This window comes from Rissa tridactyla, chromosome 2, assembly GCF_028500815.1.
Source record: "Rissa tridactyla isolate bRisTri1 chromosome 2, bRisTri1.patW.cur.20221130, whole genome shotgun sequence".
NCBI lineage: Eukaryota > Metazoa > Chordata > Aves > Charadriiformes > Laridae > Rissa > Rissa tridactyla.
In genome coordinates, this window is record NC_071467.1 from 116815366 (window position 1) to 116840762 (window position 25397).

Here is a 25397-nt window from a genome sequence, read left to right on the forward strand (position 1 = left end):
AAGCGATAAACAACTACCAAAGCAAGTATACAGCAGGTAAAGGGAAAAATGCAACAAACAGACCCTAGCACCCCAACAGGGCTGCGGCAGAGCAGCTGCCTGGGCCTGACAAATTCCAAGGGAAGACCAGAGCAAAACAAGCCCAGTGTGACAGAGCAACCCCACAGGAGAGGAGCACGGCCTGTAAATCATTTCACTATTAGGAGCTGGGCTCTGAATTCAAGGTGACCAATTGCTGAGTTGCTTGAACTAAATTTGGCCAAGTGAGTCTAACAGCACTCCTCTTATGGAGATTGCCCACAAAATATTTCAAAGGACTGAGAAAAAAAAGCACTGAGTTTCACCTAGCCATTTTTGTTACGTGTATTTGCAGGTCACTTCTTTTTTTCCTCCTCCTCACCTTCTGACAATGCTGAAACATCTCTGTTTTAATAGCAGAAGGCTGCTAAACAATCCAGCTCAAAATATTTTTATTTTTATTAATGAACAAAAAGTTTAGGAGAAAGACTTTAAAATATTGTATGATTGATTAAAAAAACAAATTTTGAGAATTTTTTTTTCCTTCACTTGATCTAGAAACGGAATTGTCTGTCTTCAAATGTAAATGCTTCCAGCATAAAGCAAATATGTGCACCACCACGTGAGATGTCTCCCCGGTGTATGTGATACCTTAATAATTAGGGCATTCCCCATAGCTGAGGGAGATCAATTCAGTTTCCTCTTATGCCTAAGGAGATTCAAACTCTTTGGAGAGTGAGACAATCAGAGGATGTAGGCCATTTTGGAGTGGGTGGCTGTGACCTCCTCCTGAAACTGCTCAATTTTCCATAGTCTTATTTCAGCAGGAAGGCGCTTGAATGCGCAGGTAGGAGCTTCTGCCACCAGGCTGAGAGAAGTCAGTCGGTGGGATCCCTGCTGCCGCGGCTATTTGCATGTTTTACGCGAGCTGGTCATTGAACGGGCAGAGACAGGTAAATCATGGGAATTCACGGCCATGGCCAATCATGGGATTTGCTGTTTGCCAAGGGGATGTGACAAACGGTGTCACAAGGACATGAGGAAACTGTATCTTTACAGAAGCAAGATTCCTAGGCTTTGTCTTTTGACTCCCTTCCCCATCACTACTGAGAGTGTCTACAGCCCAGCTGACCATCGATAGATGATGCTGAGGGCAGATTTATTTTTTTTTTAACCAGGCAATTCATTCATAGTTCTCTGGTGAGAAGGAAGTTCAATAAGGTAACAGGAGCGGTTCAGAGAAGAGAAAAAATGGGACTAAATATAGTGATCACCAAAGGGTCTCTTCAGTCCAGACACTGCATGCACAGAGATTTGTCCCCCCCAGGCTCGTTCAGCCTGGCTACACACAACTGTCCTGCATAAGGTCACCTGCACGTCCTCTCCTGCCGGACTCTGGAGCCTTGACAGAGAAGGATACCCATTCATTCAGCAGCAGCAAACCCAATTATGTGTAATTATAGTAATGGTAGGAGAGAAGGCCATACAATGCAAGGCATCAGAAATGAGAGCTCGGGGTTCCAGGCAAAATTCAAATGCAGTATCTCGATTTAAAAAAGGAAAAAAAAAATCAATCAGGAGGCTCTCCCAAGGCATTTCACCTCTAATTGAAGAGTGCATTGTGTTTACTTACCTGCTCATTTCTTGACTGTCTCTCAGCAAATGAATCATGATTACACTACATAAAATTTAGTGTTTGGCTTTCTTATGATCCCATAGGACTGTATTCCACACTTTAAGACACATGTAAAAAAAGACTGAACTCAGAAAGATATCTGTTCATTGTATAGAAAAGAAAAATGTTTTAAATATGGGTTGTTGCCCTCCCAGTTCCTGCTTCCACAGCTGAAGTGTGTAAAGGAAAGGCCACCTGTCTTAAAGGTAAAATAAAAGCTGTTTCACATTCAGATTAACAATGGTCAAGGGCCTTCCGGGCTGCTGTCATATTGGGTGTACCTAAAATCGTACTATGACACATACAGATTTTACACACAGAAGGATCTCAGGCTTTTTCATGATGCATATCCATAATTCTGCAGTGCTCAACTCCTACCTATTTTAAAGGTGTTCAAAACTCATCAAAAATGCAGCTTAAGTGAAAAACAACACAGGCTTTTGTCTGGTAAACACATTTGTGACTCAAATACTGTCATCATCGAAGCAGAATGAGGAACTCCATGCAGAATTTATGAATGAAGAATAATTTATCAGAACAAGCTGGGAATTTGAGTGAACATGGACATAAAAATGAGAAATGCCACAGGAATTTAAAAGAAGTTCTAAAAATTTCTCGCAAACCCCTGTGCGGCATGTTTTAAGAGCCAAACCCCCAAATGTATTGTTCATCCCCACTACTTGAACATGATGGAGCAGATTCTTGGGTTGTTGTCTTTTTGTTGCAAAACAGCTTTATAAGTGGAGTACCAATAATTGGGTAGAGTATCTCTACGTAGCAGAAGAATTGCTGGGTACTCTGGTTGGGACAGCAGTACCAACTGATCTTCAAGCAAGTGGATGGGGTATCATGGGACATCTGTGTCTTCCTACCTACAACTGTTGTACAGCCTCTTGAAGAGGTATGACTTAGTGGAAGCTCGTAGCAGCAGTGAATTGCGTTTGTGACATTTCTGGTCCAAGGGATAGGAAAAGCACAAACCTAGTTTAAGATGATCCAGTACATCAGTCATTGAACACTTTCTGGGTGTCTATGCTACAATTTCTAAGTGGTCTTAGCTGTTACGGTACTGCATGCTAAGACACACGTATGTTGCCTTCTCACCAAACTCCCATGAGCCCGTTAAGCATCATTCCCCCATTAGGTTCACCTGAAACAAGACCATGTAGAACCAAAGGGAAGTTCACTCATTCCAAAACAGAGAGGAGACCAAGCAGGTGGTAGAAACATGACCTTTCTCCATGAGGTCAAATAACTTTATTGTGATTAAGCACTACAATACAGTATATATCCATAAAAAACTCTATAGTGTATATAAATTATTCCTTCCATTCAGTAATTCTTTTTTTGTTCTCATTTTTTTCATTTCCATTACAGCTTTGGTACAATGTGATTTTATTATATTTTTAAATACTTTTAGCTTCACAAACTCAACACAAAGTACAAAACTAATCCGAATCAGGGATATTACAATCTACACAGTGGTGTTCCGTGGTAGGAAAAAATCTTACCTCAATGAATTCATGTCACTAGCTAAGCTATAAAGGCATACCTAGCAGACATGACAAAAATATGCACCATTAACCAGCAAACATTTTTTTTTTTCAAAATTTTATTTTATTTTTTTTTACAGATTTTTCCAGCAGCAAATCACTTGAGCATAGTCAGTACTTATGTCCTCAACTGATTATCCTGTTGTGTTCCTCTTCATTTGAAGGCCATGAGTTATTTGTCAAATAATGCACCGCTATCCTCGTATATCCACACTAAGCCACAGTGTCAGTACTTCACCTGCCACCCTGCATTGTTAATGCTCGCACAGTTTGTCCTGCAGCTGGCAGAAATAACTGGAACGTTATTGGAGGGGCAGTGTGGGGCAATCAACCGTAGGTTGTTCTGTGGGGCAGGAGGTATGACATTACAGTAGACAGGCATTCCAGTGGCTGTAAGTGTTCCTTGACCTGATTGATTAGGTAGCATGATTGGTTGTTGATACGATTGTTGCGGCAATCCTTGAGAACCCTGGGTCATTGGCACCTAGGTAGGAATACGGAAAGACGTAAGAAAAAACAATAGTGAGTACTAAACAAATTAAAGTAGGTCTAGATCCCAAGTGTCCCTATCTTCCTTCTAGCTGAATTTGAATATACAACATGTTCTGCCAAAATGCGTCATTTTCTGCAGCTCAGAACTGTTCTCATCCCTGAGGGTTTTCTTTGTTAGAGAAGGGTTAAAGAGAAATCCTTCTGCTCCCAGGTCCAGTAAGTGGCTCTGTCGTGATCTAGCTGAATACGAATTTCTGGGATCAGTGCAAACAGTATATATAGGCCATTTATAAAGGTCTAAACCTTTAACTTAATCATTAACCTTTAAAACACATTTTCAATATAGTAATTCTGAAGATGTAAGGGGAAAATTTTACTCATAAGCAATTCCCCCATTTCACCTGGGTTGCTGTAACGTTTTCAGAGAAGCCGAGGGAAAAGGCAAATGGCTGCTCAATCAGTGCAATCTATTAAAATGAATCAGATGTCATTTAGTTTCTTAACTTTCCAGAGGGAGTAGCAGGAAACGCAAGCACAGGCCACTTCTCACAGGCTCTCGCCATATCTCACAGAAACCAGGTATGGAGTTGGGGAAGTAAGTCTGGGTAACTTGCAGACTTGCTAATAATTAAGCCACTGCCTTCGCTCTCCCCAAAACCCAATAAACAAAAATCTATCTGGTTACAGCTTGTTATGGAAGACACGGTGGGATCCTTGGCAGGAGTCTCCACAGATGAGTAATTTTTAACTGCTTCAGGCAAAGCCCTCAACTTCATTACAGGAAACAACACTGCACTGGCAAAAAAAACCCCAACAAAACCAAAAAACCCCAATGTTCTGTCTTTTGTTTTTTAAATTCATTTTCTTCACAGGAAGAAGTATAATTCATTCTTCATTTGTGACATTTTACCCGCACTGCAGGCTGTAATAAATAGTTCATTTGAAGTATTCCCAATTCAGAATGAAAATCTGGAGTACTAATACGTAAACAGGAAGCAAAGAAACCACTTTGACTTAGAAGCGTATTTATCAGGAGGCCTCCTGCCACACGCTGTCCTAATGAAATAATAAAGACCATTCTGCAATACGAAAATTTAATTCAATTAAGCACTCTCCAAGAACAGCAGTCTTTCTTTAGGGTTCCCAAGTACCTGATAAGACGACATGGCTGGATACTGCACCATCATGCCTTGCACCTGATTTCCCTGTTGATTATTCATCAGGTTCTGGCTTTGGGGCGGCTGCTGCATTCCCATAAGACCCTGGAACCCCTGCTGCTGGTTCGGCAGGACAGCCTGGTAACCTGGAAGAAAAAAAAGACGTCTTCAACTACCCTGTCATTTGTAGGGGCAAAATTAACGCTGATCTCAGGAACAGCAAATGATCCCATCATTTCACCCTGCGTTCGTCAAAACGTTGCTCTATTTCTAGAGCAGCATTACTGGAAGTGAAAAATTGAAGGGGAATAAACAAAATGCTGTGAGTTGACAGCCCCGGCAGACTAACGTGAGTGGGCAGCACGCTTTCCTCATGCTCCTCAACCCTGCGGCAGAGACCACCTTGAGGGATGCAGCGCAGGATTGTAACGCCCTGGACAGACACAGGGTGCTACTGGCTTCTGGCTACTCCCTCAGAGGCAAAGCTCCCACCGGCTTCAAGGACACCAGTATTTGGCCTTCACAGTATAATCTGTTAGTTTTCTTTCAGGTCACGTTTCTTATCTGACCCTCTTACCTTTCTTGTAATGCAGCTCCCTAGCACGATGTAAACAGGCAAGGCTTTATTTAATCAAGAAGAACATCTGAATACACACTGGCAAGGCTTTTTATGCGATTGGGCCATATTAAGGGTCATGTTCCACCCTACTAGTTTTGTGTTCAGCAAAAGAGGAAAATCATGCATTAGGGAGCGTCTGGTCCTCCCCGTTGCTGGGTGGGAACACTGCTGACACACAAGTGACTACAATGGGATGAGACGCTGATGCTTCCGTTTCAGCCTGTGATTGGCTCTGTGTTCGAAGGCACAACAACACCGCAGGTTTTCTGCTGGGACGGCTCCTCTAGGACTAACCGAGGCATGGGAATAATCTGGATGATCAGGCGGGCAAAGCTGCTAATGGGGCGGGGGCGTGGATGGGAAGCGAAGTGCGAGCGGTACGCTGCTTGGCAGCAACATGACCCAGCCTGAGACCGAGCCTGGATAGATGGCAGTGGGCCGGCTGGGTGAGGCTCCTGTTTAGAGATGAAGGATTTTGCTGAAAAAGCGCAAAAGGAAAGGCAGATGCAGAAAGTTCCTGTCCTTGAAAAACGCAGCCAGCCACAGTCATTATAAATCTATGAATAATTTCTCCTTAAGACATTCTATGCCCTTTAGCACTCATATTTTTTAACATGCAGTTATGCAGTGCACTATTAACTCTGTAGTGATGTTCTCAGAATAAGCATATTTCGGGCAAAGAAGAATTATCAGAAGGAACAACGCTGTGTTATTTTTATAGAAAAATGTGTGTCACGTCTGCTTAATTTATATTCATGAATACAGTACACGGTTCAATATACTTCACGAATTGGAAATCATCACCTGGGTATTTCTTCATTATGTAAGAAAAATAAAGTAACGAATGTTTCTGTTTCTGCTGGTCTATTCTCAACTGATAGCTCTGCTTCAAAATCTTTTCTGATGCCAGAGAAATGTCAGGTATCTCTGATCAATTTTTTGGCATTAAAGATGCCTTTTCACAGATATGAGATTAACGTCTCCAGTGAACTGAGCAAAATAAAAAAAAAAATTAATTCCGTGAGTGATTAACTTGGCTGGGATATAGCATCAAACATCTCCCAAATGCACCAGATTATTATACATTCAAATTTGCTCTTTTACTGTGCACAAACACAGCGTCAGCATATTTTTCAGTCACAAAAATTACCAACATCAGAAGTACTGTAACTGAGTTTACAGAAGGCTTATACAGCAATCATAAAATTGCAAGTCCTCTTCTGCTCCTGTATATCAATTGGCGGGTGGGGGGGGGTAGTTGGGGAGAGAAAGGACAGAAATAAAAAATTTAGCACTACTATTCTGGTATTTGCGAGACTGGAAGTTTAAGCAGAGAAGAGTCAACTGACAGCGGAAGCAGCACTAGATAATTCATCTCATGTCATTTGCGGTTGTCAAAGTAAGTCCCAGGTGTTGTAATAAACGAAAGATTGATGGTGGGCCAGGGATCAAGTGACACTAAGCTGGGGAATGCCATCAAACATTGGATCTGGGATCGCAGAGTTAGAGCATGACGCAGTGGCACAGGGTGGTGGTCTCGTGCTTCATGGAGACAGATGCCACTGGGGTCAAGTAGAGAGAAGGCCTCCTGTTATCTCTAGTAAATACAATTGCATTACCATGACTTTTAGTCAGACTACTGCTGATACTCTGCTCTATGTTGGAACATACAGCGGTCTCTTCACCTCAGCTTTGTGTTCCATATTCTCCAAATACAACAAATTTATTGCCCAATACATGGCTATCAAACTGAAACAAAAAGTTACGGAAATGGCTAAGTATCTACCTCTATGCTGAACATGGAGGCATCATCTCGTGAAGGTATTACAATAACATGTAACTCTGCCCTGAAAATCTCCTCTGTGTTAGCAAACGCTACTTAGTACATGGCACAACCACTCCCAGTTTTAGGTGTAGGAATACAAAAAGGGGACGGGTTAAGAGCTGAGGCCCACCAGACTATGGATTATTATTTTAACAATCTTATTACTCTTCAAGGGCTTCAGCCATTTCTCCTAACGACAGGGCATGTGCACCCTTCACCCCTGTCCCAACATGCAGAGTCCTGCTCACACCCCCGAGAGTCAGAAGACCTCTTTGCTACTCCCTCTGTGAACCCTTTACAACACTCTGACCACACAATACAAACAGAAAAATACTTCACATGCACTCTAACACACTTCCAATGTGATTACATAGGAGGAAAGAGGTATTAACGTAAGAATCTGACCGCAGTCTCTCCTGAACCTTCTTTGCTGTTAAGGGAATTGAAGTCACTTCTTTGGCGCAAAAGGAGGTACTGTGGTCTCTTGACCATTTGCTCCCTTGACTTGTAGGTGGAAACAGGGATGTTTAAGAAGGTACTGGCCTGCTTGTGTCCTCGCAAAGATGCTGGCTGTCATCTTCCCCTCACTTAGTATTCACGGACTTCTTTTTTATGATTGGTACCCTTTGGAATACCGTGAAGTTACGGATGTCAGACCTTGCCGCAGAACCCCAGTACAGCATTTGGTCAAACACCAGCATCCTCTTCAAGGCTCTGCAGCTCAAGTGAAGCCACTTCACTTTACCTGACAGCGAAGCCTGACCCTTTACTATGTTAAATATATGAAGAAAGATGCAGGTTCATCTATTCCATTGAACATAAAAACCTGACAAGGTGCAAAAATATACTCCAACAGTGCAGACGGAGTACAGAGCATTAAAAGGTGAATGAATTTCTTTATCTACAACAAGCTCTATAAGTAAGAGGAAAATGCTGTGAAAAAACAAAGAAGCCCAAGTCCGTTCTGCTAGACGGCTTCTGTTTCAGCACAAATGCAAGGGTAAGAAAGTGGCACTCCACTTGAACGAGAAGTTGCTGGTATCAGAAACCAGCTGCTCTGAATTTCCTACCTCTGCAGGCCAAATTCTGCAACTCTGCCTCTGCATGCCACGTAACATTTGAAATGGATCCTTCAGTGTTTACCGTACGTTGATGTCTTCATATGTTTTTGCGCACTGGCCAGGAAAAGAATGGAGATGGGAGAATTGCGACTTGGCATAACTGATAGTCTTAATATATCGACCTTTCAGCAATGTTTGTGAAACTGTATCACTCCAGCAAATCTTTTTTTTTTTTTTTGAGGGCACAGACTATCAGAGATCGTTATTCCCCCAACATTATTTATTTTGTACACGCACAGCAGTTTCAATCCTTGACTCAGCCCTACCACGCTTTTGACATGCCATTTATTTTTCAATGAAATGAAAATAATACAGTGTCCTCCAAGTCTTGGGAACCAACCGCCGCACATAAAAAGCCATGCATTGCTGGGCAGGGGTGGATGTTTTGGAGCTACACAGGCGTCAGGAAATAGTGAGAACAGGAAGAGGCACCGTGCTTTCTGCGGCAATAGTTTTCTTCATGCTTGCTCTTTCGCTCATTAGCTTTCATACTACATAAAGTGTAATCCTTAAAAGCCTCTTTACTGTCCCCTGAGAACATACATACGTGGGTTATTTTTAATGGCAGTACACATCAGATGAACCATCCTATTACTGCAAGCTCCAGGGCCTCTTTACTGCAATTATATCATCCTGCTCTATGTTATCTCTGCTACAAAGGAGGATTTTTTTAAATCAGGGCAAACATGAGAGACATTGTTAAACAACCAGAGGAACAAATCGTGCACAGAATTTCAATGAATGCCTCAGAGGAAAAATGAGCCTTGGATTGCAGCTGAAATGGAAGAGGCCGTCATACCATCAAGGTAATTCTCTGAACCTTGGCAGCCTACACCACCATGCTGACAGTCAGCTAACTTAAACATCCCAGGGGGAGAAAGACTGTGTGAAAGAACCACAAACGTTTTAATTTCTTAATGAGGCTACAGAGCTCAAAAGACAAAATGCAGTGGTCTTACACCTCCGCCAGTAATGTCACCCAGAGCTGTAACGAAAGCATGTTTGGTGCTCTGCTGGCCTCAGCATACATCCCTTCATGAACAGCACATCCACGTTTGGAGGGACTTTCATTGCTCATTTTAGATTGGAAGCAGGTATTAGCAAGATAGCTTTTTAATATGTGTATCAGCACTCCGGGTAAAGAGTGATCAGCACTTCAGCTGATGAGTGCGACAGTCTGGCACAAGTCTGCAAATCTTATTGTACTCTTACCACGTGAACAGACTCCTTGCACCTAAGCCCCTCCGATGCAAATGCAGAAATACACAGTGGTTTTGGTGTGAAGTGCTTTGAGAGCTCACCTGCTCCCTTCCCGCTTCGCCCAGTGTAGTGCTGGGAGAAGCTGATCCGTTGCCACCAGCAAACCCAAAATGCAGGTACCTTGGCAACACACTGCAGCGGCTTAGACAAGAAAAGGCCCCAAAAAATTCAAAAGGGAAACCTCAGCATGGCTAACTGGGCTAAGTGCAATCCCACACACATCTGGTCATGCTCCTGCCCCCTCTGCAACTACTGCAGTGCTTTTCTGGTGCCCCCCCCGTATAGACCAGCTCAGACTCTGCTGCAACTGCCACCAGGAGCACCGGGAAGAGACTGAGTTTGAGCTCCCGCGGAAGAGCCAAGGGGAGCGAGCACCACCTCTGGGCACGAACACAAGGGAAGACCCTGTGATGTACTGAAAACAGTGTAACAGCAGATTCTGCACCCAAGTGGTGTGTGCTCGCTGCGGGGGGTTACATTTGCAGAAGACTCCCCCAAAACTGATAGGGGCTGAGAACTACAAAAATGAACTGAGGTCAGAAAGTGCACCTTTTCCTGGGAGACCTAACGAGCTCACTCTGCTCAATTTATTCAAAAGACAAAGAGGTATCTGCTGGTAGATAGTTCTTAAACAGAATAGAAAATGGTATAATAAAATGACACGGTTGCAAGACAAATCTAGAACTTTTCAAGATTAGAAATAAAATTTAAAGTTTCAGCAGACCTTATAATTAACAAGGGCGCTGTTTACCCAGAGAGGAAGCACATTTGCTATCACCTGAAACCTCTAAAACTAGGATGGACAGCTTGCTAGAAAATATTCATCAGTTTGAGAAGTTGTTCTGGGAATAAAGATATGATTAGAGTGTGCTCTGTGACCAGGATTAGTCGGAGCATTAAATTGCACGTTCCAGACTTGAAATATTTAGGAAAATGTTAGGCAGTTAGCTCTTAACACTCTTCCTATCTTCCAAGGAAAAGGACTAATCTTTTGCATGTGAGACAGGACCCTCTTCCCGGTCTCTCCTCCCTTTGATCACATACTGGCAACGCCACCCAATTCACTCCACAAGCAGAGCTCACCTGTGTACGGTGGATATTGGAAAAGGCTATTTCTGGCCTACTTTCGTTTACCTTGCCCTCTCTGGAGTAGCGCTGACTAGGTTTTGTAGGCTGAGGAATATGATTGGGCTCTATTCCCACAATTTTGCCAGGCTATGTTTTCCTTTTTAAAATAAGCTATGGGTAAAGTATTAAAGTGGCTGGATGTAGCTTTTACTCTACAATCATAGAAAGTTACAATGCCCCCAATAAGTTACTAATCAGAGAAGAAGGAATGTCATTGTAAACCCACGATTCAGTCATGCACACATCAGTACATTTGGCAATTCACTTATTTGCCAAGACCTCTGGGCTGGTCCATCCCAAAACTGGAAGGAAGGAAAAAAATAAAGCAAGCAGTTCAGCAAGATCAAACACTGTGTCTCGACACAAAGAACCTTTGATTCTCAAACAGACCCTAAATGTTATCTGTAAAATATGAGGAAAGGAAGCCAGGTTGGGGAACCATTTGCGTTTATGACAGTTGGCCAAGCTGTGGGAGGTGCACACTGAAATCCCTTCCCAGCACAAGGGAGAGCAGGAATTTGAGGCAAGGGGTTTCCAGCAGCCAGAACAAAGCCCTCCCTGCTACAGGGGTCTGTCCGTCCCTCAAGCTGATGCTCCTTACCTCGCATGGGATACCCAGGCGCTGGATTGCAACCAGATGTTTCACCTCCTACATGAACATCGTAATTGCCAGCTACAAAATCTCCCCATATACTGCTCGCTCTAGAGGAGATCTGCTCCAAGGCGTTGTGCTCAGACTGGCTTCTTGTGTCCCACCTTTATGCGTTAGATTTGGGTGGCTGATGAGGAAATTGGTGGGTTTGGGTTTTTTTAATGCAGTTGGTCATTACCTGGCCAGCTTCACCGCAAATGAAGGACTAAAAGTCTCATGAAAAATACAAAATTAAGCTATAAATTTAAGCTGATTTTGATTTTAGTCTCACCCCAAACTGTCTGCAGTTTGGAAGAATCCCACAGAAGACACACTAATTAATGTCTCCCCGCTGGTGTGTCATTTTCTGTGTGAGTCTGAAGATTTAAACTGCAACTTGTGCAGCTGGAATACAAAACACTTTGTAAACAATTTTGTAGTTTAAGCTTGGATTTAAAATCCAAGGCATGCTGCAAACCAAATCTGCTGCAGTTGATCAATCCGCTCCTACTGTGTCTGCTTTCTCTCTGCAATACTCATAAAAATGTCTTGACCTAGGAAGATATTGGGGCTTTGTTTTCCACTTGCAGGCATCACAGATAATTTATGGGTGTGAACTGGATACCATGTGAGCTAGAAGGACAAACACATACTAGCTTAATGCTAAAAATCTATCTCTTTCCCCTCAAAATATAAGACCATGCAATTATGTTATTTACTTTTCACACACATACAAAGGAAAAAAACCAATACCTACGCCTGAAATAAAGGAGTTTTAAGAAGCAACCGGTAAATTGGAGGTATGAGGTGACTTCTAACACACATGTGCCAGTAACCACAGGTTACTGTGCACATGTGCCAGTAAGCACAGCAGCACACAGAGTCCTCTCCCCACGGCACTCCACAGGCTCAGACCCTCAAAAACAAGAGAAGCCTTTTCATGTAAGTGACTTATGGTTTGGCTTCTTTCATTTCAGGTAAAAGCACATCCCACCCCAGCAGTACAGCTTGCAGGGGAACCCATGGGGTATTACACTAGTGTGGTTTTCAAAATTCAAAACTAATGACATCAATTCTTTCAAATTGTGCGAGATCAAAATGATTTTTAGCTATTTTAGCTAATGGCACTCCAGTTACATTCAGTGAAAACACGTAACACCGTAAATATATTCCTAAACTGATTACAATGACAGTGACTCGAATAATTCTCTGCAGAGCTGGGGTTATAAAACCACAGGTTTTTGAACTTAAGAGTCTCAACACATAATTGCTGCCAGAATCGGAGCTCCCTGGTCCCTAAATTGGCCGTAGCTTTGCTAAGAGCATATTCATGCTTCCCGAACCTGGTAACAGATCAACAGCCACATTTGCTGGCAGACCCACAGAGAAGGAGCCATATTCAACTGCATTAAGGAGCTCAGCAAGATGTATATCCATCAGAGATACGAGACAGCAAGATTTATTATCACAAGAGAAAGACAAAAAATACTGGTTAGAGGACAGCTTGTCTGTCCTCCCCTCCTCCTTTCTCTCTCTGGTTTACAAAGCTACCAATGCCACTAAATCAATAGTGCAAAAACATCTTCGTCCAGCTTCAGAAGAAGAAGAAATCAAATTTGTAAATCTGCTGCAATTTTGCATTATTTCAGAGTGACTTATTTGTCGGATTTGGTAAAAACTGCTGATGAAGATACTCCGATACACAAGAATTTTTTTTTCTGGCTAACAGCTCTGAAATCCCCCATCTGGCTAGCTTTGTCCAACTGCGAGAGCAGGATCTGTCTTTATCTATGCCCCTCCTTGTCCTCTTCATTTATTCTTCCTCAAAAAGCTATATGGAATCATAGTTTTACTTGTCTCCTAACCCTGGGGGCTGGAAGAAACCCAAAGCACAGAGTACACAACACTGCCAAGCGGGGGCGCTTCTTGGCTGCTAACAAAACAGGAAAAAAAAAATAAATAGGGGATTAACACAACTCCCCTAGTGATGCAAACCCTCCCAGTTCAAAAGATGTGCAGGGTCAGGGCCTGACAAATGTATTTTTTAAGTCTGCTTGTCCTATGTAAACCGGAATAAGGTACGCGTTTACAAATGCTAAGAGATGGTGCTTTGCGCAGGGGCTTTTCCTCAAGAGTAGTCGCTGCTTAAAACTAATGGCCTCATCTGGGTGGTAGAAAGCCTCCCGTCATGGTGGTTTAGATTATGCTGATGAGAAACGATGAAAATAACGCTGCATATCACACGCGAGATTTAGAGATTTGGTACTGACTTCTTACACATCAGTACCAAAGAAACACCCATTACATTTTCTTTCACCTTTTCTCTATGATGCCAAGTTCCAACTGCTGGAGACAAAGAAATCTTTTAGAAACCATCTATATGCATGCTCACTGTCCCGTGGGGCGAAACTGTTTCCGCGAAGAGCACCGAACTGTTATTTAGAGCCTTCTACTTCATCATCCTAGCAACTACCTTTAGGGCAAACATGCAAAATCATGGATACAATGAATTTAAGAATCACTTATGGATGCACACCCACCCCTCGCTTACTTTTCCACACCTTAAAAGAGTTGTTTTAAAACTCAGTGACCTCGCTACCAAGTAAGAAGGCCCAGACAAATAAGCGGTATGATTAAATACTTTCATTATACACCTAATGAAATCACATACTGTAACATCTTCTGAGACTAAAATTTTAATTAAGGCAGGCTGACATTTTGGCTCGCCCCCCCCCCCGCCCCCGCCCTCCTCCCCGTCTTCCAGGGGAACAGCAGGTAAGGTCAAACAAAAAGCTTATGTGATAAAATTGCGTGAGAGCGCTCCTGGGAGACCTGGCATTATTAACAAGAACATGAGGAAGGGCACAGTTGAACAGTTCAAAGATAAATGATTGCATTCAGTTTACTATCAACAGGCGAACCTGAGAAAGCTGTTATTTGACAAGAAATGTATATAAATAGGCACCAAAGAGAGCTTGAATAGATACAAGTATAGGAGCTTCAAGGTTGGGGGATCATTTTTCTTCAGTTTAAAATCTATCTATTCTTTTACCTGTCTACACAAAGGATTTCCAAATTATAGGGACAGCTTTAAAAACAACTTGCTACTGGTAAGTGGCTCGATACTGAAAATAAACCTGTTCTTGCTGAGAACCTAAAACCAGGTTATTACATGACACTTTAATCATTTATTATCTTTTCAATATACTTTTATTTTATGTTTTGAGACCATTTAGCACTGTTCCCGTTCTTCAAAAACTATGACAAAACTTATTGGCTTTTCTCCTTGTAGATAAATCTGAAGATAAACCGAGGGGCACCTCTTACAGACACGGTATGTAACTCAAAGCTTCTGTAAGAGTCAGAAAAGAAAATTCTATTTTTAAGACAAAATCCTTTTATCTCACTTCAGTAAAAATATAGAGGGAACAGCCAGCTGCAAGCCAAAATAATTGCAACACAATAATGCAGGGCTCCGTTACAGCGGCATAATTCCGGTAAAGCAGCTGATCTGGGATCTTGGCACTTACCCAGACCCTGGAGCCTGACTTAAATGCGTTAACACAGACAAAGCATGTGCAGCTGTTTTGGTAATCTGAAGCTTCTGCATTTTATTGGAGACCGAAAAAAAAAAAAAAAAAAGTAACTCAGCCAGCAAATAACACAGGTGATACAGAGAGAGGAGGAAAGTATTTTATGCTTTTGAACTAAGTTAATCCATGGAGTCACGTGAACAGGCTCGACAGTTTTGGGGAGATGGGCTTTGGAAAGCATTTCCCTTTGGCCAGGACGATGAGCCGGGGTTCCCACTGGAGCGGTGTAGATGCCCAAAGCCAGCCGAGGTGCCTGCAGGGAGGGTACTGCAGGACCTGGAAAACATTATTCTGAGAGGGGTGAAGCCTTCTCATCCCCGCAGAGCTAAGCCACCGAAAGCACGTGTTGCAAGCTGGTGTGCGGTTCTCGAGACGTCAGGGAGGTCCCAAATAGCGCCAGGGAAAAACCAAGTACAAGCCGCCTGCTCTCAGCTCCTGCCCACCAGTCCCGCTGACATTAACGGGAGTTAACACAGAACCATGGGCAGGCCAACAGATTGTTCTGGAGAATTTGTGGGTTGCTTTACTGCTTAAAGACCAAAACACGCAAATCTAGTCATAGCCCTTACTATGGCCATAGACTGTTATACTGCTGTAGTCTGCTGCGGTTCCTCTTTACAGGATTTTTGAATGGCTATTATACAACTAAAACACTGATGTAAAAACTCATTAGCTGTTGATGGTAAGATTCCTTTGGTATATGACCTGCTGTAGGTCTTGCCTCACATTTCAAAGTGGCTTCCTAAGAGAAGCCCTTGCCAACAAAACATTATAGAGGGTCTTCATTTAGAATGAGTACATAACATTACATTCAGGATTCTGCTGAATTTAGAGACAAAGTGTCCGTACGTTCTTGCAGAAAAAAATGAATTTTCTTTAAAGCTAAGATTTACAGTCAACTGTGCAGCAATGAAGCATACGATTAACTATTTTATTACTATTACTTTCAGGAAAAAAAACCCAAACACCATTTTTGGCTGAAGACTGCAAGAACAAACTGCTCTTCTCTCATCTCTCTACCCAGAAAACTGTACTTTGCAGAATTGCAAGATGTAACCTTTGTTACAAATGTATTCGTTTTCACATGGGAATATTTTTAATGCGAAATGGTAGCTTCCTGTACTTCAGGGCAGGAATATCAATACTGTAGTTAGCGCAAACTTAAACTTGGTATAAATTCAAACCCTTATTAAAAATAATTGGCACTGACTTAACTCTTTGCCTGCATAAACACACACACGTATCTGTATCACTGAAAACAAATATCGGATAAAATGCAGAGCTAAAAAAGTTAAATAGCAGCCCGTTCGTTGCAACCACTGAGTTCTAACCTAACCACCAGCTTTAACGGCGGGATGCACGTGATAACTCCAGATTGCGTGATGCAGCGGTCCAACACAAGGCTGCCCAGGAGAGTTCGTATAAATAATGAAAACAGTCAAGTAACATCAACTCAAGACGGTCCACTAGAGAGATTTCTCTTTGCGATTGCATCGGAATGATTTCTTCACCCGAGTCAGGTGGCAATATGATCATTTTCCTCACTGAGTGCAACAAGCCTGGCCTTCCCAAGGGCAGCAGACTTACAGCTGGTATTTCCAGCCAAAAGTACCTGCAGACATGAGTGACAGGGCTCGAGATATGGGAAAATAACAATAAATGCCCAAGTTACTGATCATCAGTTAGGCTATGCAAATTGACTGCACAACTGCTCTGTGCTGAATCCAAAGCAAAGCAAAGCAGGAGGTGGGTGAAGCCTTCGCTGGAAGCACATATGGTGAAGTCAATGTAGTTCATCAGATGAACAGCACCCTGTCTAATACTCCCCTATATGTACCCGTGTCTGTGTTTGCATGGTTATACAAAGCAGTTCCTGGCCACAGCGTAACGATTATTTGCAACATCCATCGTTTTTGTTAGAAAATCCATCAGAACTGTGTGCAACGGGACAGCTAGCCACCCAAGCAAAATTAAGTGCGATCCCCAAAACGAACAAATACAAAACCAGCAGGATCAGATTTTCGACGCAAGCTGTGAACCCACGGAGTCACTGCATTTTAGCAGGTTCATCTCTACATTACACTATTTGGATTTTCTAGATTGCCCCCAAATAAGTAACAGCGGGTCTGAGCAAACAAAGTGTTAACCCCCCACGTATTGATCTATAACTTTGCTCTTGGTATGGCTGAAATATCTGCAAGCACCAGCCCAGGGTGAACCTCCCCCATGCCAGCCACCGTGCAAACTTCAAATAGCTGCAGTCCCTGCACTGAAGATGGCATGTTCTTCAACAGACAAGACAGCTGGAGACAGAAAAATAAGCACCCAGGAGAAATAACTTGCCCAGAGAAAAACAGCAGATCTGCACAAAACTTTCATGGAAAATACACCAACATCTCCGCGCACTGCCTCAGAGAGGACTAGTGCTTAGAGACCCATCCTGAGCAGGGAGCGCTCGGGCGGGCTGCCGCTCACCAGCACAGTCACAGAGATGATGGTCCACGTGCTCTCACTGCTTCTGCCACACCGTTTGCTTCCACGCAGCTTCAGGCACAGGCTCCTGCCCACATCCCATGTATTGGAGGAAGCGTGCTGGTGATACACAGTTCACCATACTGTGTTGCATTTTACTGAGGGCAGCAGAATGCAGTAAATTACCGCTAGCAGCATACGTTCTCACTAATGATCTACGCTTTTCACCCTCACAAGCTGGGCTTTGTTTTGTGGCTCAGCCTCAAGGAGAGTTTTCATAAACGCAACACCAATTGTAAATACCATCTGCAACAAAGGCACGGACACTGCCTGACGGCACTCTTCCTCCTCGCTGCTTCTGCATACATCTATAGGTTAATATATCAAATTACTAAGCAAAAAGACTTACGCTTATTTATTTACCTATAACATAAGGGCACAGCAAGTTACGGTCTACATCCTCCAGCTAGATGCGAACAGACGCAAGGATGATACTGAAGCCAACAGGACTTTGATGGAGCATATGTCTGCCCATATGGGTCCAACTGCAAAAATCTCATCTTTTCCAAGTGCGCCCATGCAGAACGTAATCCAAAGACTATTGGGGTTAGCAATCAACTTTAACCGGCTTTACACCGTATTAGAAGCACTCGCCTGCAACACAGCGATTACTCTGGCCCCAATACAGCGGAGCCCTTAAGCATTTGCTTAACTTTTAAGCATATCAGGCAATTTCTTGATTTCAGAGCAATGATTTACAGGCTTGAATACACTCCTGGACTGAGGCCAGGGAACTCAGCCCCTTGAAGGAAGGGATCTCCAATGGCAGGGATACCGACACATTTACTCTTAGCATCCCTTAAAAGCTTTCTGAGAAACCTGACCAGGAAAAAGAGGCTCCATTCCAATAAAATTCATTTCTACAATATACGAAATCGAATAATTTCTCAACTCTCCTTTTGCGCAGCCACTGTGCTTGATCAACAAGCTGGAAAGTGGGGCAAGATGGGGCTGTGCCTGCATCCACGCATGGCCCAATGCACATATATGTACACATATGAAAGTGCCATGAGACTAAGCATTGGCTGCGTACCAAGCGATACTGGCAAATAATAAACCAAATGGCAACAAGGGATGAATTTAACCTACTTCACCTCTGTGGCACAGGCAGAGTGCTCCCAGTCATGTTTACCTTGCAATTAAACTCTTCTAGTTTACTAGTGGACCCTAGTTTACTTCTCTTGTCTTTCTTAATTAAAAAGAGCTGTTAAGGAAATTGGGTTAGGCCTTTTCTGCTACTAAAGCAATTGTTATCATTAAGACCCTCCATCCCCATTACCCCTTGAAGTACAAGGCAAAAGACATGTAAAGCACCTACACATACTTTGTATCAGTCTCTGTTCTAGGCATCCACTCTGTTCTGTATCACTGCAAACGTCGATTGCAATTCTGCCATAGGTACAAAAGCAATACATCAGATTACTGCACTAAAACTGGGCTGTATCTTCCAACTAAACCTTTTTCTTGGAAGGAGGTGAACAGCAAAATCTACAGAGGTGGTTGCTCCAGTGCCTGGTTAGCTCCACCTGCGGCCAAATTATTCATCCTACAAAGGAGGGAATAAGAGAGTAAAAGCCAAAGATGTCTGAAAAAGTAAAAACATTCCCTTTTGACATTCCAAACAGAACACTAACAATCTCTAAGACTTGAAAAATTTTGTTCGATTTAAGTTTAGAAGGTATTTTAAATGAAATGAAACAGTTTAATTGTCCATAGTCAATTTAAAGCTTTTATTTCATCTTTTGGCTTGCCTTGAGGGGGGAGAAGGATCATCTCCTTTCAAAGGAATTTGAGGATTTTTTTGTTTTAATTGGCCAGGGAATCTGCAAAATAACTCATTCATACAGTTTTGATAAATTTGCATTCATACTCTTTTGATAAATCAGGCAGCTAAATTTGCAAAGCACGCTTATCTCTGTATCACAGGCAAAGATATTTTCAACTCTTGCATTGGGTGGGCAAAATAATATGAACTACATTTTTTATGAAAAGAAATTTCTTTTAAGAAAAGAAAAAGGGGGAATGCACGGTGGATGTAAACTTTCACCTTTGCCTTTTCTAAAAAAGGGCTAAGTGGTACTTTTGAAAACAAGAGCACTAAACACGTGGAGACACAAGTTCCTTGTGTATTCACAAAATAAATGAACAGATACGACACTGTCAGCAGCAAGTGACAAGCTTTTCTGCACAGCTGCGCCAAGAAACCTCGGCCCAAAGAGAGCGGGAGAAAGAGAAAGGGGAGAGGGAGGATGGAGGTGGCTTCAGAAGAGGCTCCTTGGTTTCTACATTGATTGCCAAGTCTCTGACAAGTTGGCCAACAGGCTGACAGCGGTGCTTGGGACACGGACAGATGTCACTCTGCCAGTCCTTGCCTCCCTCACGCTAGTGGCGGTTTTTCCGTGGGCTCGAGCAAACCTGGAATCAGGCCTGTGGTCAGCAGATGTCAAAATGTTCAGCCAGAGCATGGTTTAATTCAGCTGTGTGGAAATAAACCTCTCCTTGCCCTTGCTCATCTCCAGCTTTCACTGCAGAGCACATTAGTCAGTTGGACAAAATCCTGCTATGGCTGGTCCGGTGTTATCATTGCCCAGGGTATTTGGCTAACCCAACCAGCGCAACGGCCCCAAAGGGCTGATCTGTCAAGCAAGAGCACTGCATGCAGACTTGCACTGTGAAACCCATAGGATCAGTCCTGATCCCCTTATCTCCCTTCTCAAGGTATTTGCAACCCCGCAACTGTAAATGATGCAAAATTTACTTCCATTAGCAAAAAAAAAAAAAAAAAAAAAAAAAAAAGGAAGCATAGCACCAATTTAAACCTAGGAAAGTCTCCTGAATGTTTGTGCTTTGTCTGCTCTGGGTCTCCCCAGGGCCATGCCCGCTCTCGGAAATCACTGGGGCAGAGCTGCCATGGAGCATTTGCTGCCACGGCAAATGGCTAAAACGGCACCCTTTTAATAGTTTGCAACCCCAGCAAAGCTGTATTTACAGTCTTCACGGCCGAAGGTATTTGCAAAGTCTGAACTCGTGAGCAATGCTAGCTAAGCATTCAGAGCTATGGAAAATGCACAATAAAGACCATAAACATATGGAGTCTTCTACTCAGCATAAATACTGAAGATCAGCCTGGGTGCGTGGTCAAGGTAGATTTGAGAGCCAGCAGCAGAACTTTTTCCTTGCAAGCACCATAAATATTGATAGCTTTTTGCTTGCCTGGGACAAAGTACACCCTGAGTGCATTACCTCTCCTTTCTGCATATTAGTTTTCTCATCTGTTAAATAAGGTTTTGAGGGGTGACTTCTTCATGAGACATTTTGAAATCCAGCAGTGCTGAGAAGTGCTAGACACGCAGTTGATAAAGTCAATGGAAAAACAACTGATCTCCAACACAATATATAACATGAAGAGGCCTCCAAGTGCTGAATTTGCTAACTTACATACAGAGCATTGAAAAATTTTCAGTTGGATGAAGAACTCTACTCTGATTCAAAAAAGATGGTTCTTTGTTCTGTCAGCACCTGCAAGGGTAGGGCTGAATTCCCAGAGCCCAAAGTCTGCCAATACTGGCAGGAAGGTGAGGAAGAGGGCATAGTCGAAGTCATTTGCCAGAGCACAAGTCTTAACCACAGGTCTCTGCAAATCAGAGCTTTGCCAGCAAACCAATACGAACGGGAACTTGGAAATTCACCTGGAAGGGTTTGCAAAGGCTTTGCCATGCTTGCTAAAAAGCAACTGACAGCTCCCCAGGCTCAGCTGAGGTGGGACAGATGTCTTCCGTGGGAAAAGCAGGTTTCTTGGTGTTTTTTTCCACAGAAACAGAAGTATCCTCCAACCCTAGCTCCTCTGATCCTGTGAAATGATCTATGCGCGTGGGCAGGGGTATGTATGCATTCCTATACATGCCACCACTGAATTTAATGCAGCACCATCATCCAAGTCAACCTTAAGCTAAAATACTTGTTTCTTGCTTACGTGGTCTGGATGGGGTAACTGATTTCATGTACTACTTCTGGGGCTGCTCAAAGTCAAACTGCAAAGCAGCTGCCAGAAATGTCTCTCCATGTAAAATTTACAACATGCATTTCTGAAGTGGTAGCTGATGTGCCTAGCCAATCTGCTGAAAATGTCTGTGTAGCTAAAATCTTTGAAAAGAGAAAATCACAGGATCTGCAAACACATCTGCAAAATGTTCTTTAGCAACTACTGCTTGTTCTGAGTGCAAACCTTGAGAATAAACACTAACTTCTGTAACTGAAAAAGGACAAATGTAAGTCACACCTTTAGACTACTCCTCACGACAAGGAACTCGATCTACACCTATAAATTTTCCCTTACAATAGAGCCATTGTTTAATTTTAAACAATTAGCATAACTTCTTCAAACTAAAAACCAGATGAATACAATCTTCACATTTTAGCAAATATATCTGCTGCAAATAAATAATTTTCTAATTATAAAAACTGACTACTTTATAGACCTTATTCTCATATTCTGGAATGAGCTATTGCATCAATTAAAAGAAAAGCACTTTTTTTCCCCATCATAGAAGAAGCCATGGCAAATTGGTTCATAAATATTCACTGGTATTTTAGGCATGGCCATAAAAAGGAGACGTTTTACTGGCTGTCCTGGAAACAGTGCATTTAACATCAGAGCATCCCTGAGAAAGGAGAGCTGAGGAGAGGCTCCTGTTGCAAAGAGCTTCCCAAGTAACAGCAAGGTCTGGAAGCATGTCCACAGGTCACACTCAAACAGATCTACCACCGTGGCAGGAGAAGAAAAATATGATGGATGAGCTTGTGTCTGTCTAGAGCTTAGAGTGACCTTACCAGGAACCTGCCTCTGGTGGGGCACCTGGGACGGGGCGAGAGCAAGCAGACGGCACGAGCACGGTTGGTCCTTGTCCAGGAGAGCAGGTCTGGCTGCCGAGACACAACTTTCCCTCTCCCCAGCCCACGCCTGAGCCTGGGCTCCACATCACAGCTCCGAGCATCCTCATGCTCCCAGCTGTTTTCTATGATTCAGGGGAAGGACCCCCAGATGAAGGAATTAATTATGCCTTAGGCACAATTAACTACTTGTGACTTCCCTGTTAAGCTACCCTGCAGGTCTCAGGTAGGAAGGCTTGTCTGCAACTCCTTTCCGGATTTGAGGAGTTTTTTTATTTATTTTAAATCTACACAGTTGATTACTTTGGCGAATATTCTGCACAGACAGCAAATAAAAATAAAAAAAAAAAATAATGAGGCAGGGAGGCTCCTGCATCTCCCCACTGTTCTACTCATTGCAGAGCCTCCATGGCCCTGGATGGCTGCGTAGCTGCTCCTCCTGTTGCAAAGCAGAGCAGGAGAGGAAACGAGCTACAAAACGAAGCTACCCCAGCCGCATGAGCTGCTTAAAAAGAATGAAAATTAACAAATTGAAAACAAACTGCAAATGTTCTTAGAGTTAATTAATAATAATAATAAAAAAAATAATTACTACCATAAAACGCATCCCATAAAAGTGCTGTCCTCTTTACAGATCAAGGCAAAGTTTCCTTTTTTTTTTTTTAAAAAAAAAAATGTAAAAAATCAGGGCTGTTCAAATTCATTTGATAAAATAAGTTATGATGCATTACAATTTACACAACTAAAAGTCCAGAATAGTATCAAGACTATAAAGCATGAAGATAACATATTGTTCTGGCAAGTGATAAAACTGCTCACAGTGACAGCAGTGATTTATTGAAGCAATTCAAATACACTTTGAAAGTATATTAGCTTCGCCTCTGCCCACAAAGGGCGCATTTTAGCAGGGTAGGCCACGCCAGTGATAAATTACATACCAGCAAGAACTGAAGGCAATTGGCAACATCAGATGCCCGAAGGCCCTGAATTACTGTGATAATGTGGTTTTCATGATAATACCTCACATGCAACAGCATCTGAGCACCTAGAGAAACACATCAAAGCTGTATTTTCATTGGCTTTTTGGAAGATAACGTTACAATGGTGAGAGTGACTGGGACTTCCCAGCCGAAGTTGACATACAAAGCGTTTACAAATTGGCTCTGGAACAAAGTTTGGCACAGAAGGTCACAGTTTAGATCCTACCTTTTAGGTGGAACCTGGAAAATAACTGCCTCTTGCTTCCAGGTCGTAGGCACTGAAGCAAATTAAGGGCTGCAGACCTACAGGCTGTCCACCTTCAACAGGACTGGTAAAGTGACCCAAGTGTTGCCATGTTTAGCTGTGCTAATATCCAAAATGAGACGGAGACTTGGCCATATGGTGGTCACCAGGGCCATGCCGACACCTGTATCATCACTTCTGCAAGGGAAGCAAATTACTGGGCATACTTGTTCACTGGTCACACCAGTTCAAACCTGCAGTAAGAGCCAGGCTCTTCCCATGGCTCAGAGCAGCACTGGAAAAGGAGCACAGAAAAAGCATGAGGCCAAAGTCTCTCCCACAGCAACATTTTACTACTGTAAAAACACTGAAAATTTGTTTTAAGACACTTGGGGCTAAATTCTACCCTCTGACATACTAGCATAGACCAAAACTGACTTCACAGTCAACCTGGACTTCAGAGGGTGTCCTCTGAAGAGAACGTGTCCCTTGCTACTGCCATGGAGAGCCATGCAGCAGACTCTTCTCGTACTAACAGGGAAAGTTTAACAAATTGTATCTGCCTCCAATTATGACAATCCTCCCATTTTTACACACTAGGAAGCACATCTTTGTATCTTTACAGCTCGTAAATTAAGAGTAACAAAGAGAAATTAATGACTTGGCCAAAGCAGTTACATCTTGCTGTGCATCGAAAGAAGTTTATCAGCAATTATACTGTAATCGGCTCATATCCAAAAGATAAAGCACATGTAACAAAGAATTTGTTTCTGCTGGGCATTTTTAACTTCTGTTTAATCCAAAACACTCCCTTGGGAAGTGATAATGAATATCTATCTGTTTCTATGATACCCATTACCATATAACCTGAGGACCTCAGACATACTGCATACTTATAGAATGAGTTCGTGTAACTTTTTAGAGGAAGTTGGCCATTTCTTGAGTTTATGCCAGTAAATGCCTGAGGATCATGTTTCTGTATTTGCAGTCTCTGCATGAAAAATGCCCCAGTGACATTGTAACTGAAATGGTATAAAACACATATATACAGATTGAGACTTTAAAAGTAGGCTAGCTAAACACTTTCTCTACAGATGAAGAAAGACTTGGAGCAAATGCAAAAGTGGCAAAACTTAGTAGTTATTTTCCTAATTTCTCTGAAGCATATGGGAAAGAAGAGCTTTGCACCTTTTTAAACCCGTCCCTTTATCTATTTTTGTAGCTTTAATCTAATGATTAGAAGAACAAACATTTTTTCCTTGAATGGAAATTCTCAGTAGTACAGATATTACAGCACAGGACAGGCTATCGCTGCCATTTATTTACGGCTCTGCAGCACCATTCTTCTTTAGAGACATTTGCAGGAATTGAATTGATTGTATGTTAAGTGTTGTTCTTAATAGTTTTTTCATTGCTAGCTAATGGAAATATGGATTCAACATTATTTTAAGCTCAATGCAGTGTAAAAGAATTAGTTTAGTACACTGTAATTATGTGGGGTTTTTTTTACAGCACTTAATAAAAGTACAAGGCAGAAATAGATTTCTTCAAGCAAGGGAGAAGAATGGGAACATTTTTGTTTTTTCAATAACAACTTGAACATTAAAGCTGTAACAAGGAAGTCACTCCTCCCCTGTCATCTTCTTGTCTATACCCTTCAGATTTACATTTGTTACTTA

At 42.5% G+C, this 25397-nt stretch overlaps 1 protein-coding gene across 15 annotated transcripts in view; it reads right to left on the reverse strand.

The window, feature by feature from the left end:
- Window positions 1-2914: 2914 nt before the first annotated feature.
- ARPP21 (cAMP regulated phosphoprotein 21) overlaps window positions 2915-25397 on the reverse strand; it is a 200057-nt gene continuing 177574 nt past the window's right edge. For all 15 annotated transcript variants that reach the window (XM_054190877.1, XM_054190879.1, XM_054190882.1 and 12 more), the window contains 2 exons: window positions 4890-5041; window positions 2915-3730 (listed from right to left, as the gene is read on the reverse strand). In XM_054190877.1, coding sequence (XP_054046852.1) covers window positions 3473-3730; window positions 4890-5041 — 410 coding nt within the window. In that variant the 3' untranslated portion in view covers window positions 2915-3472. The remainder of the gene's footprint in view (window positions 3731-4889; window positions 5042-25397) is intronic.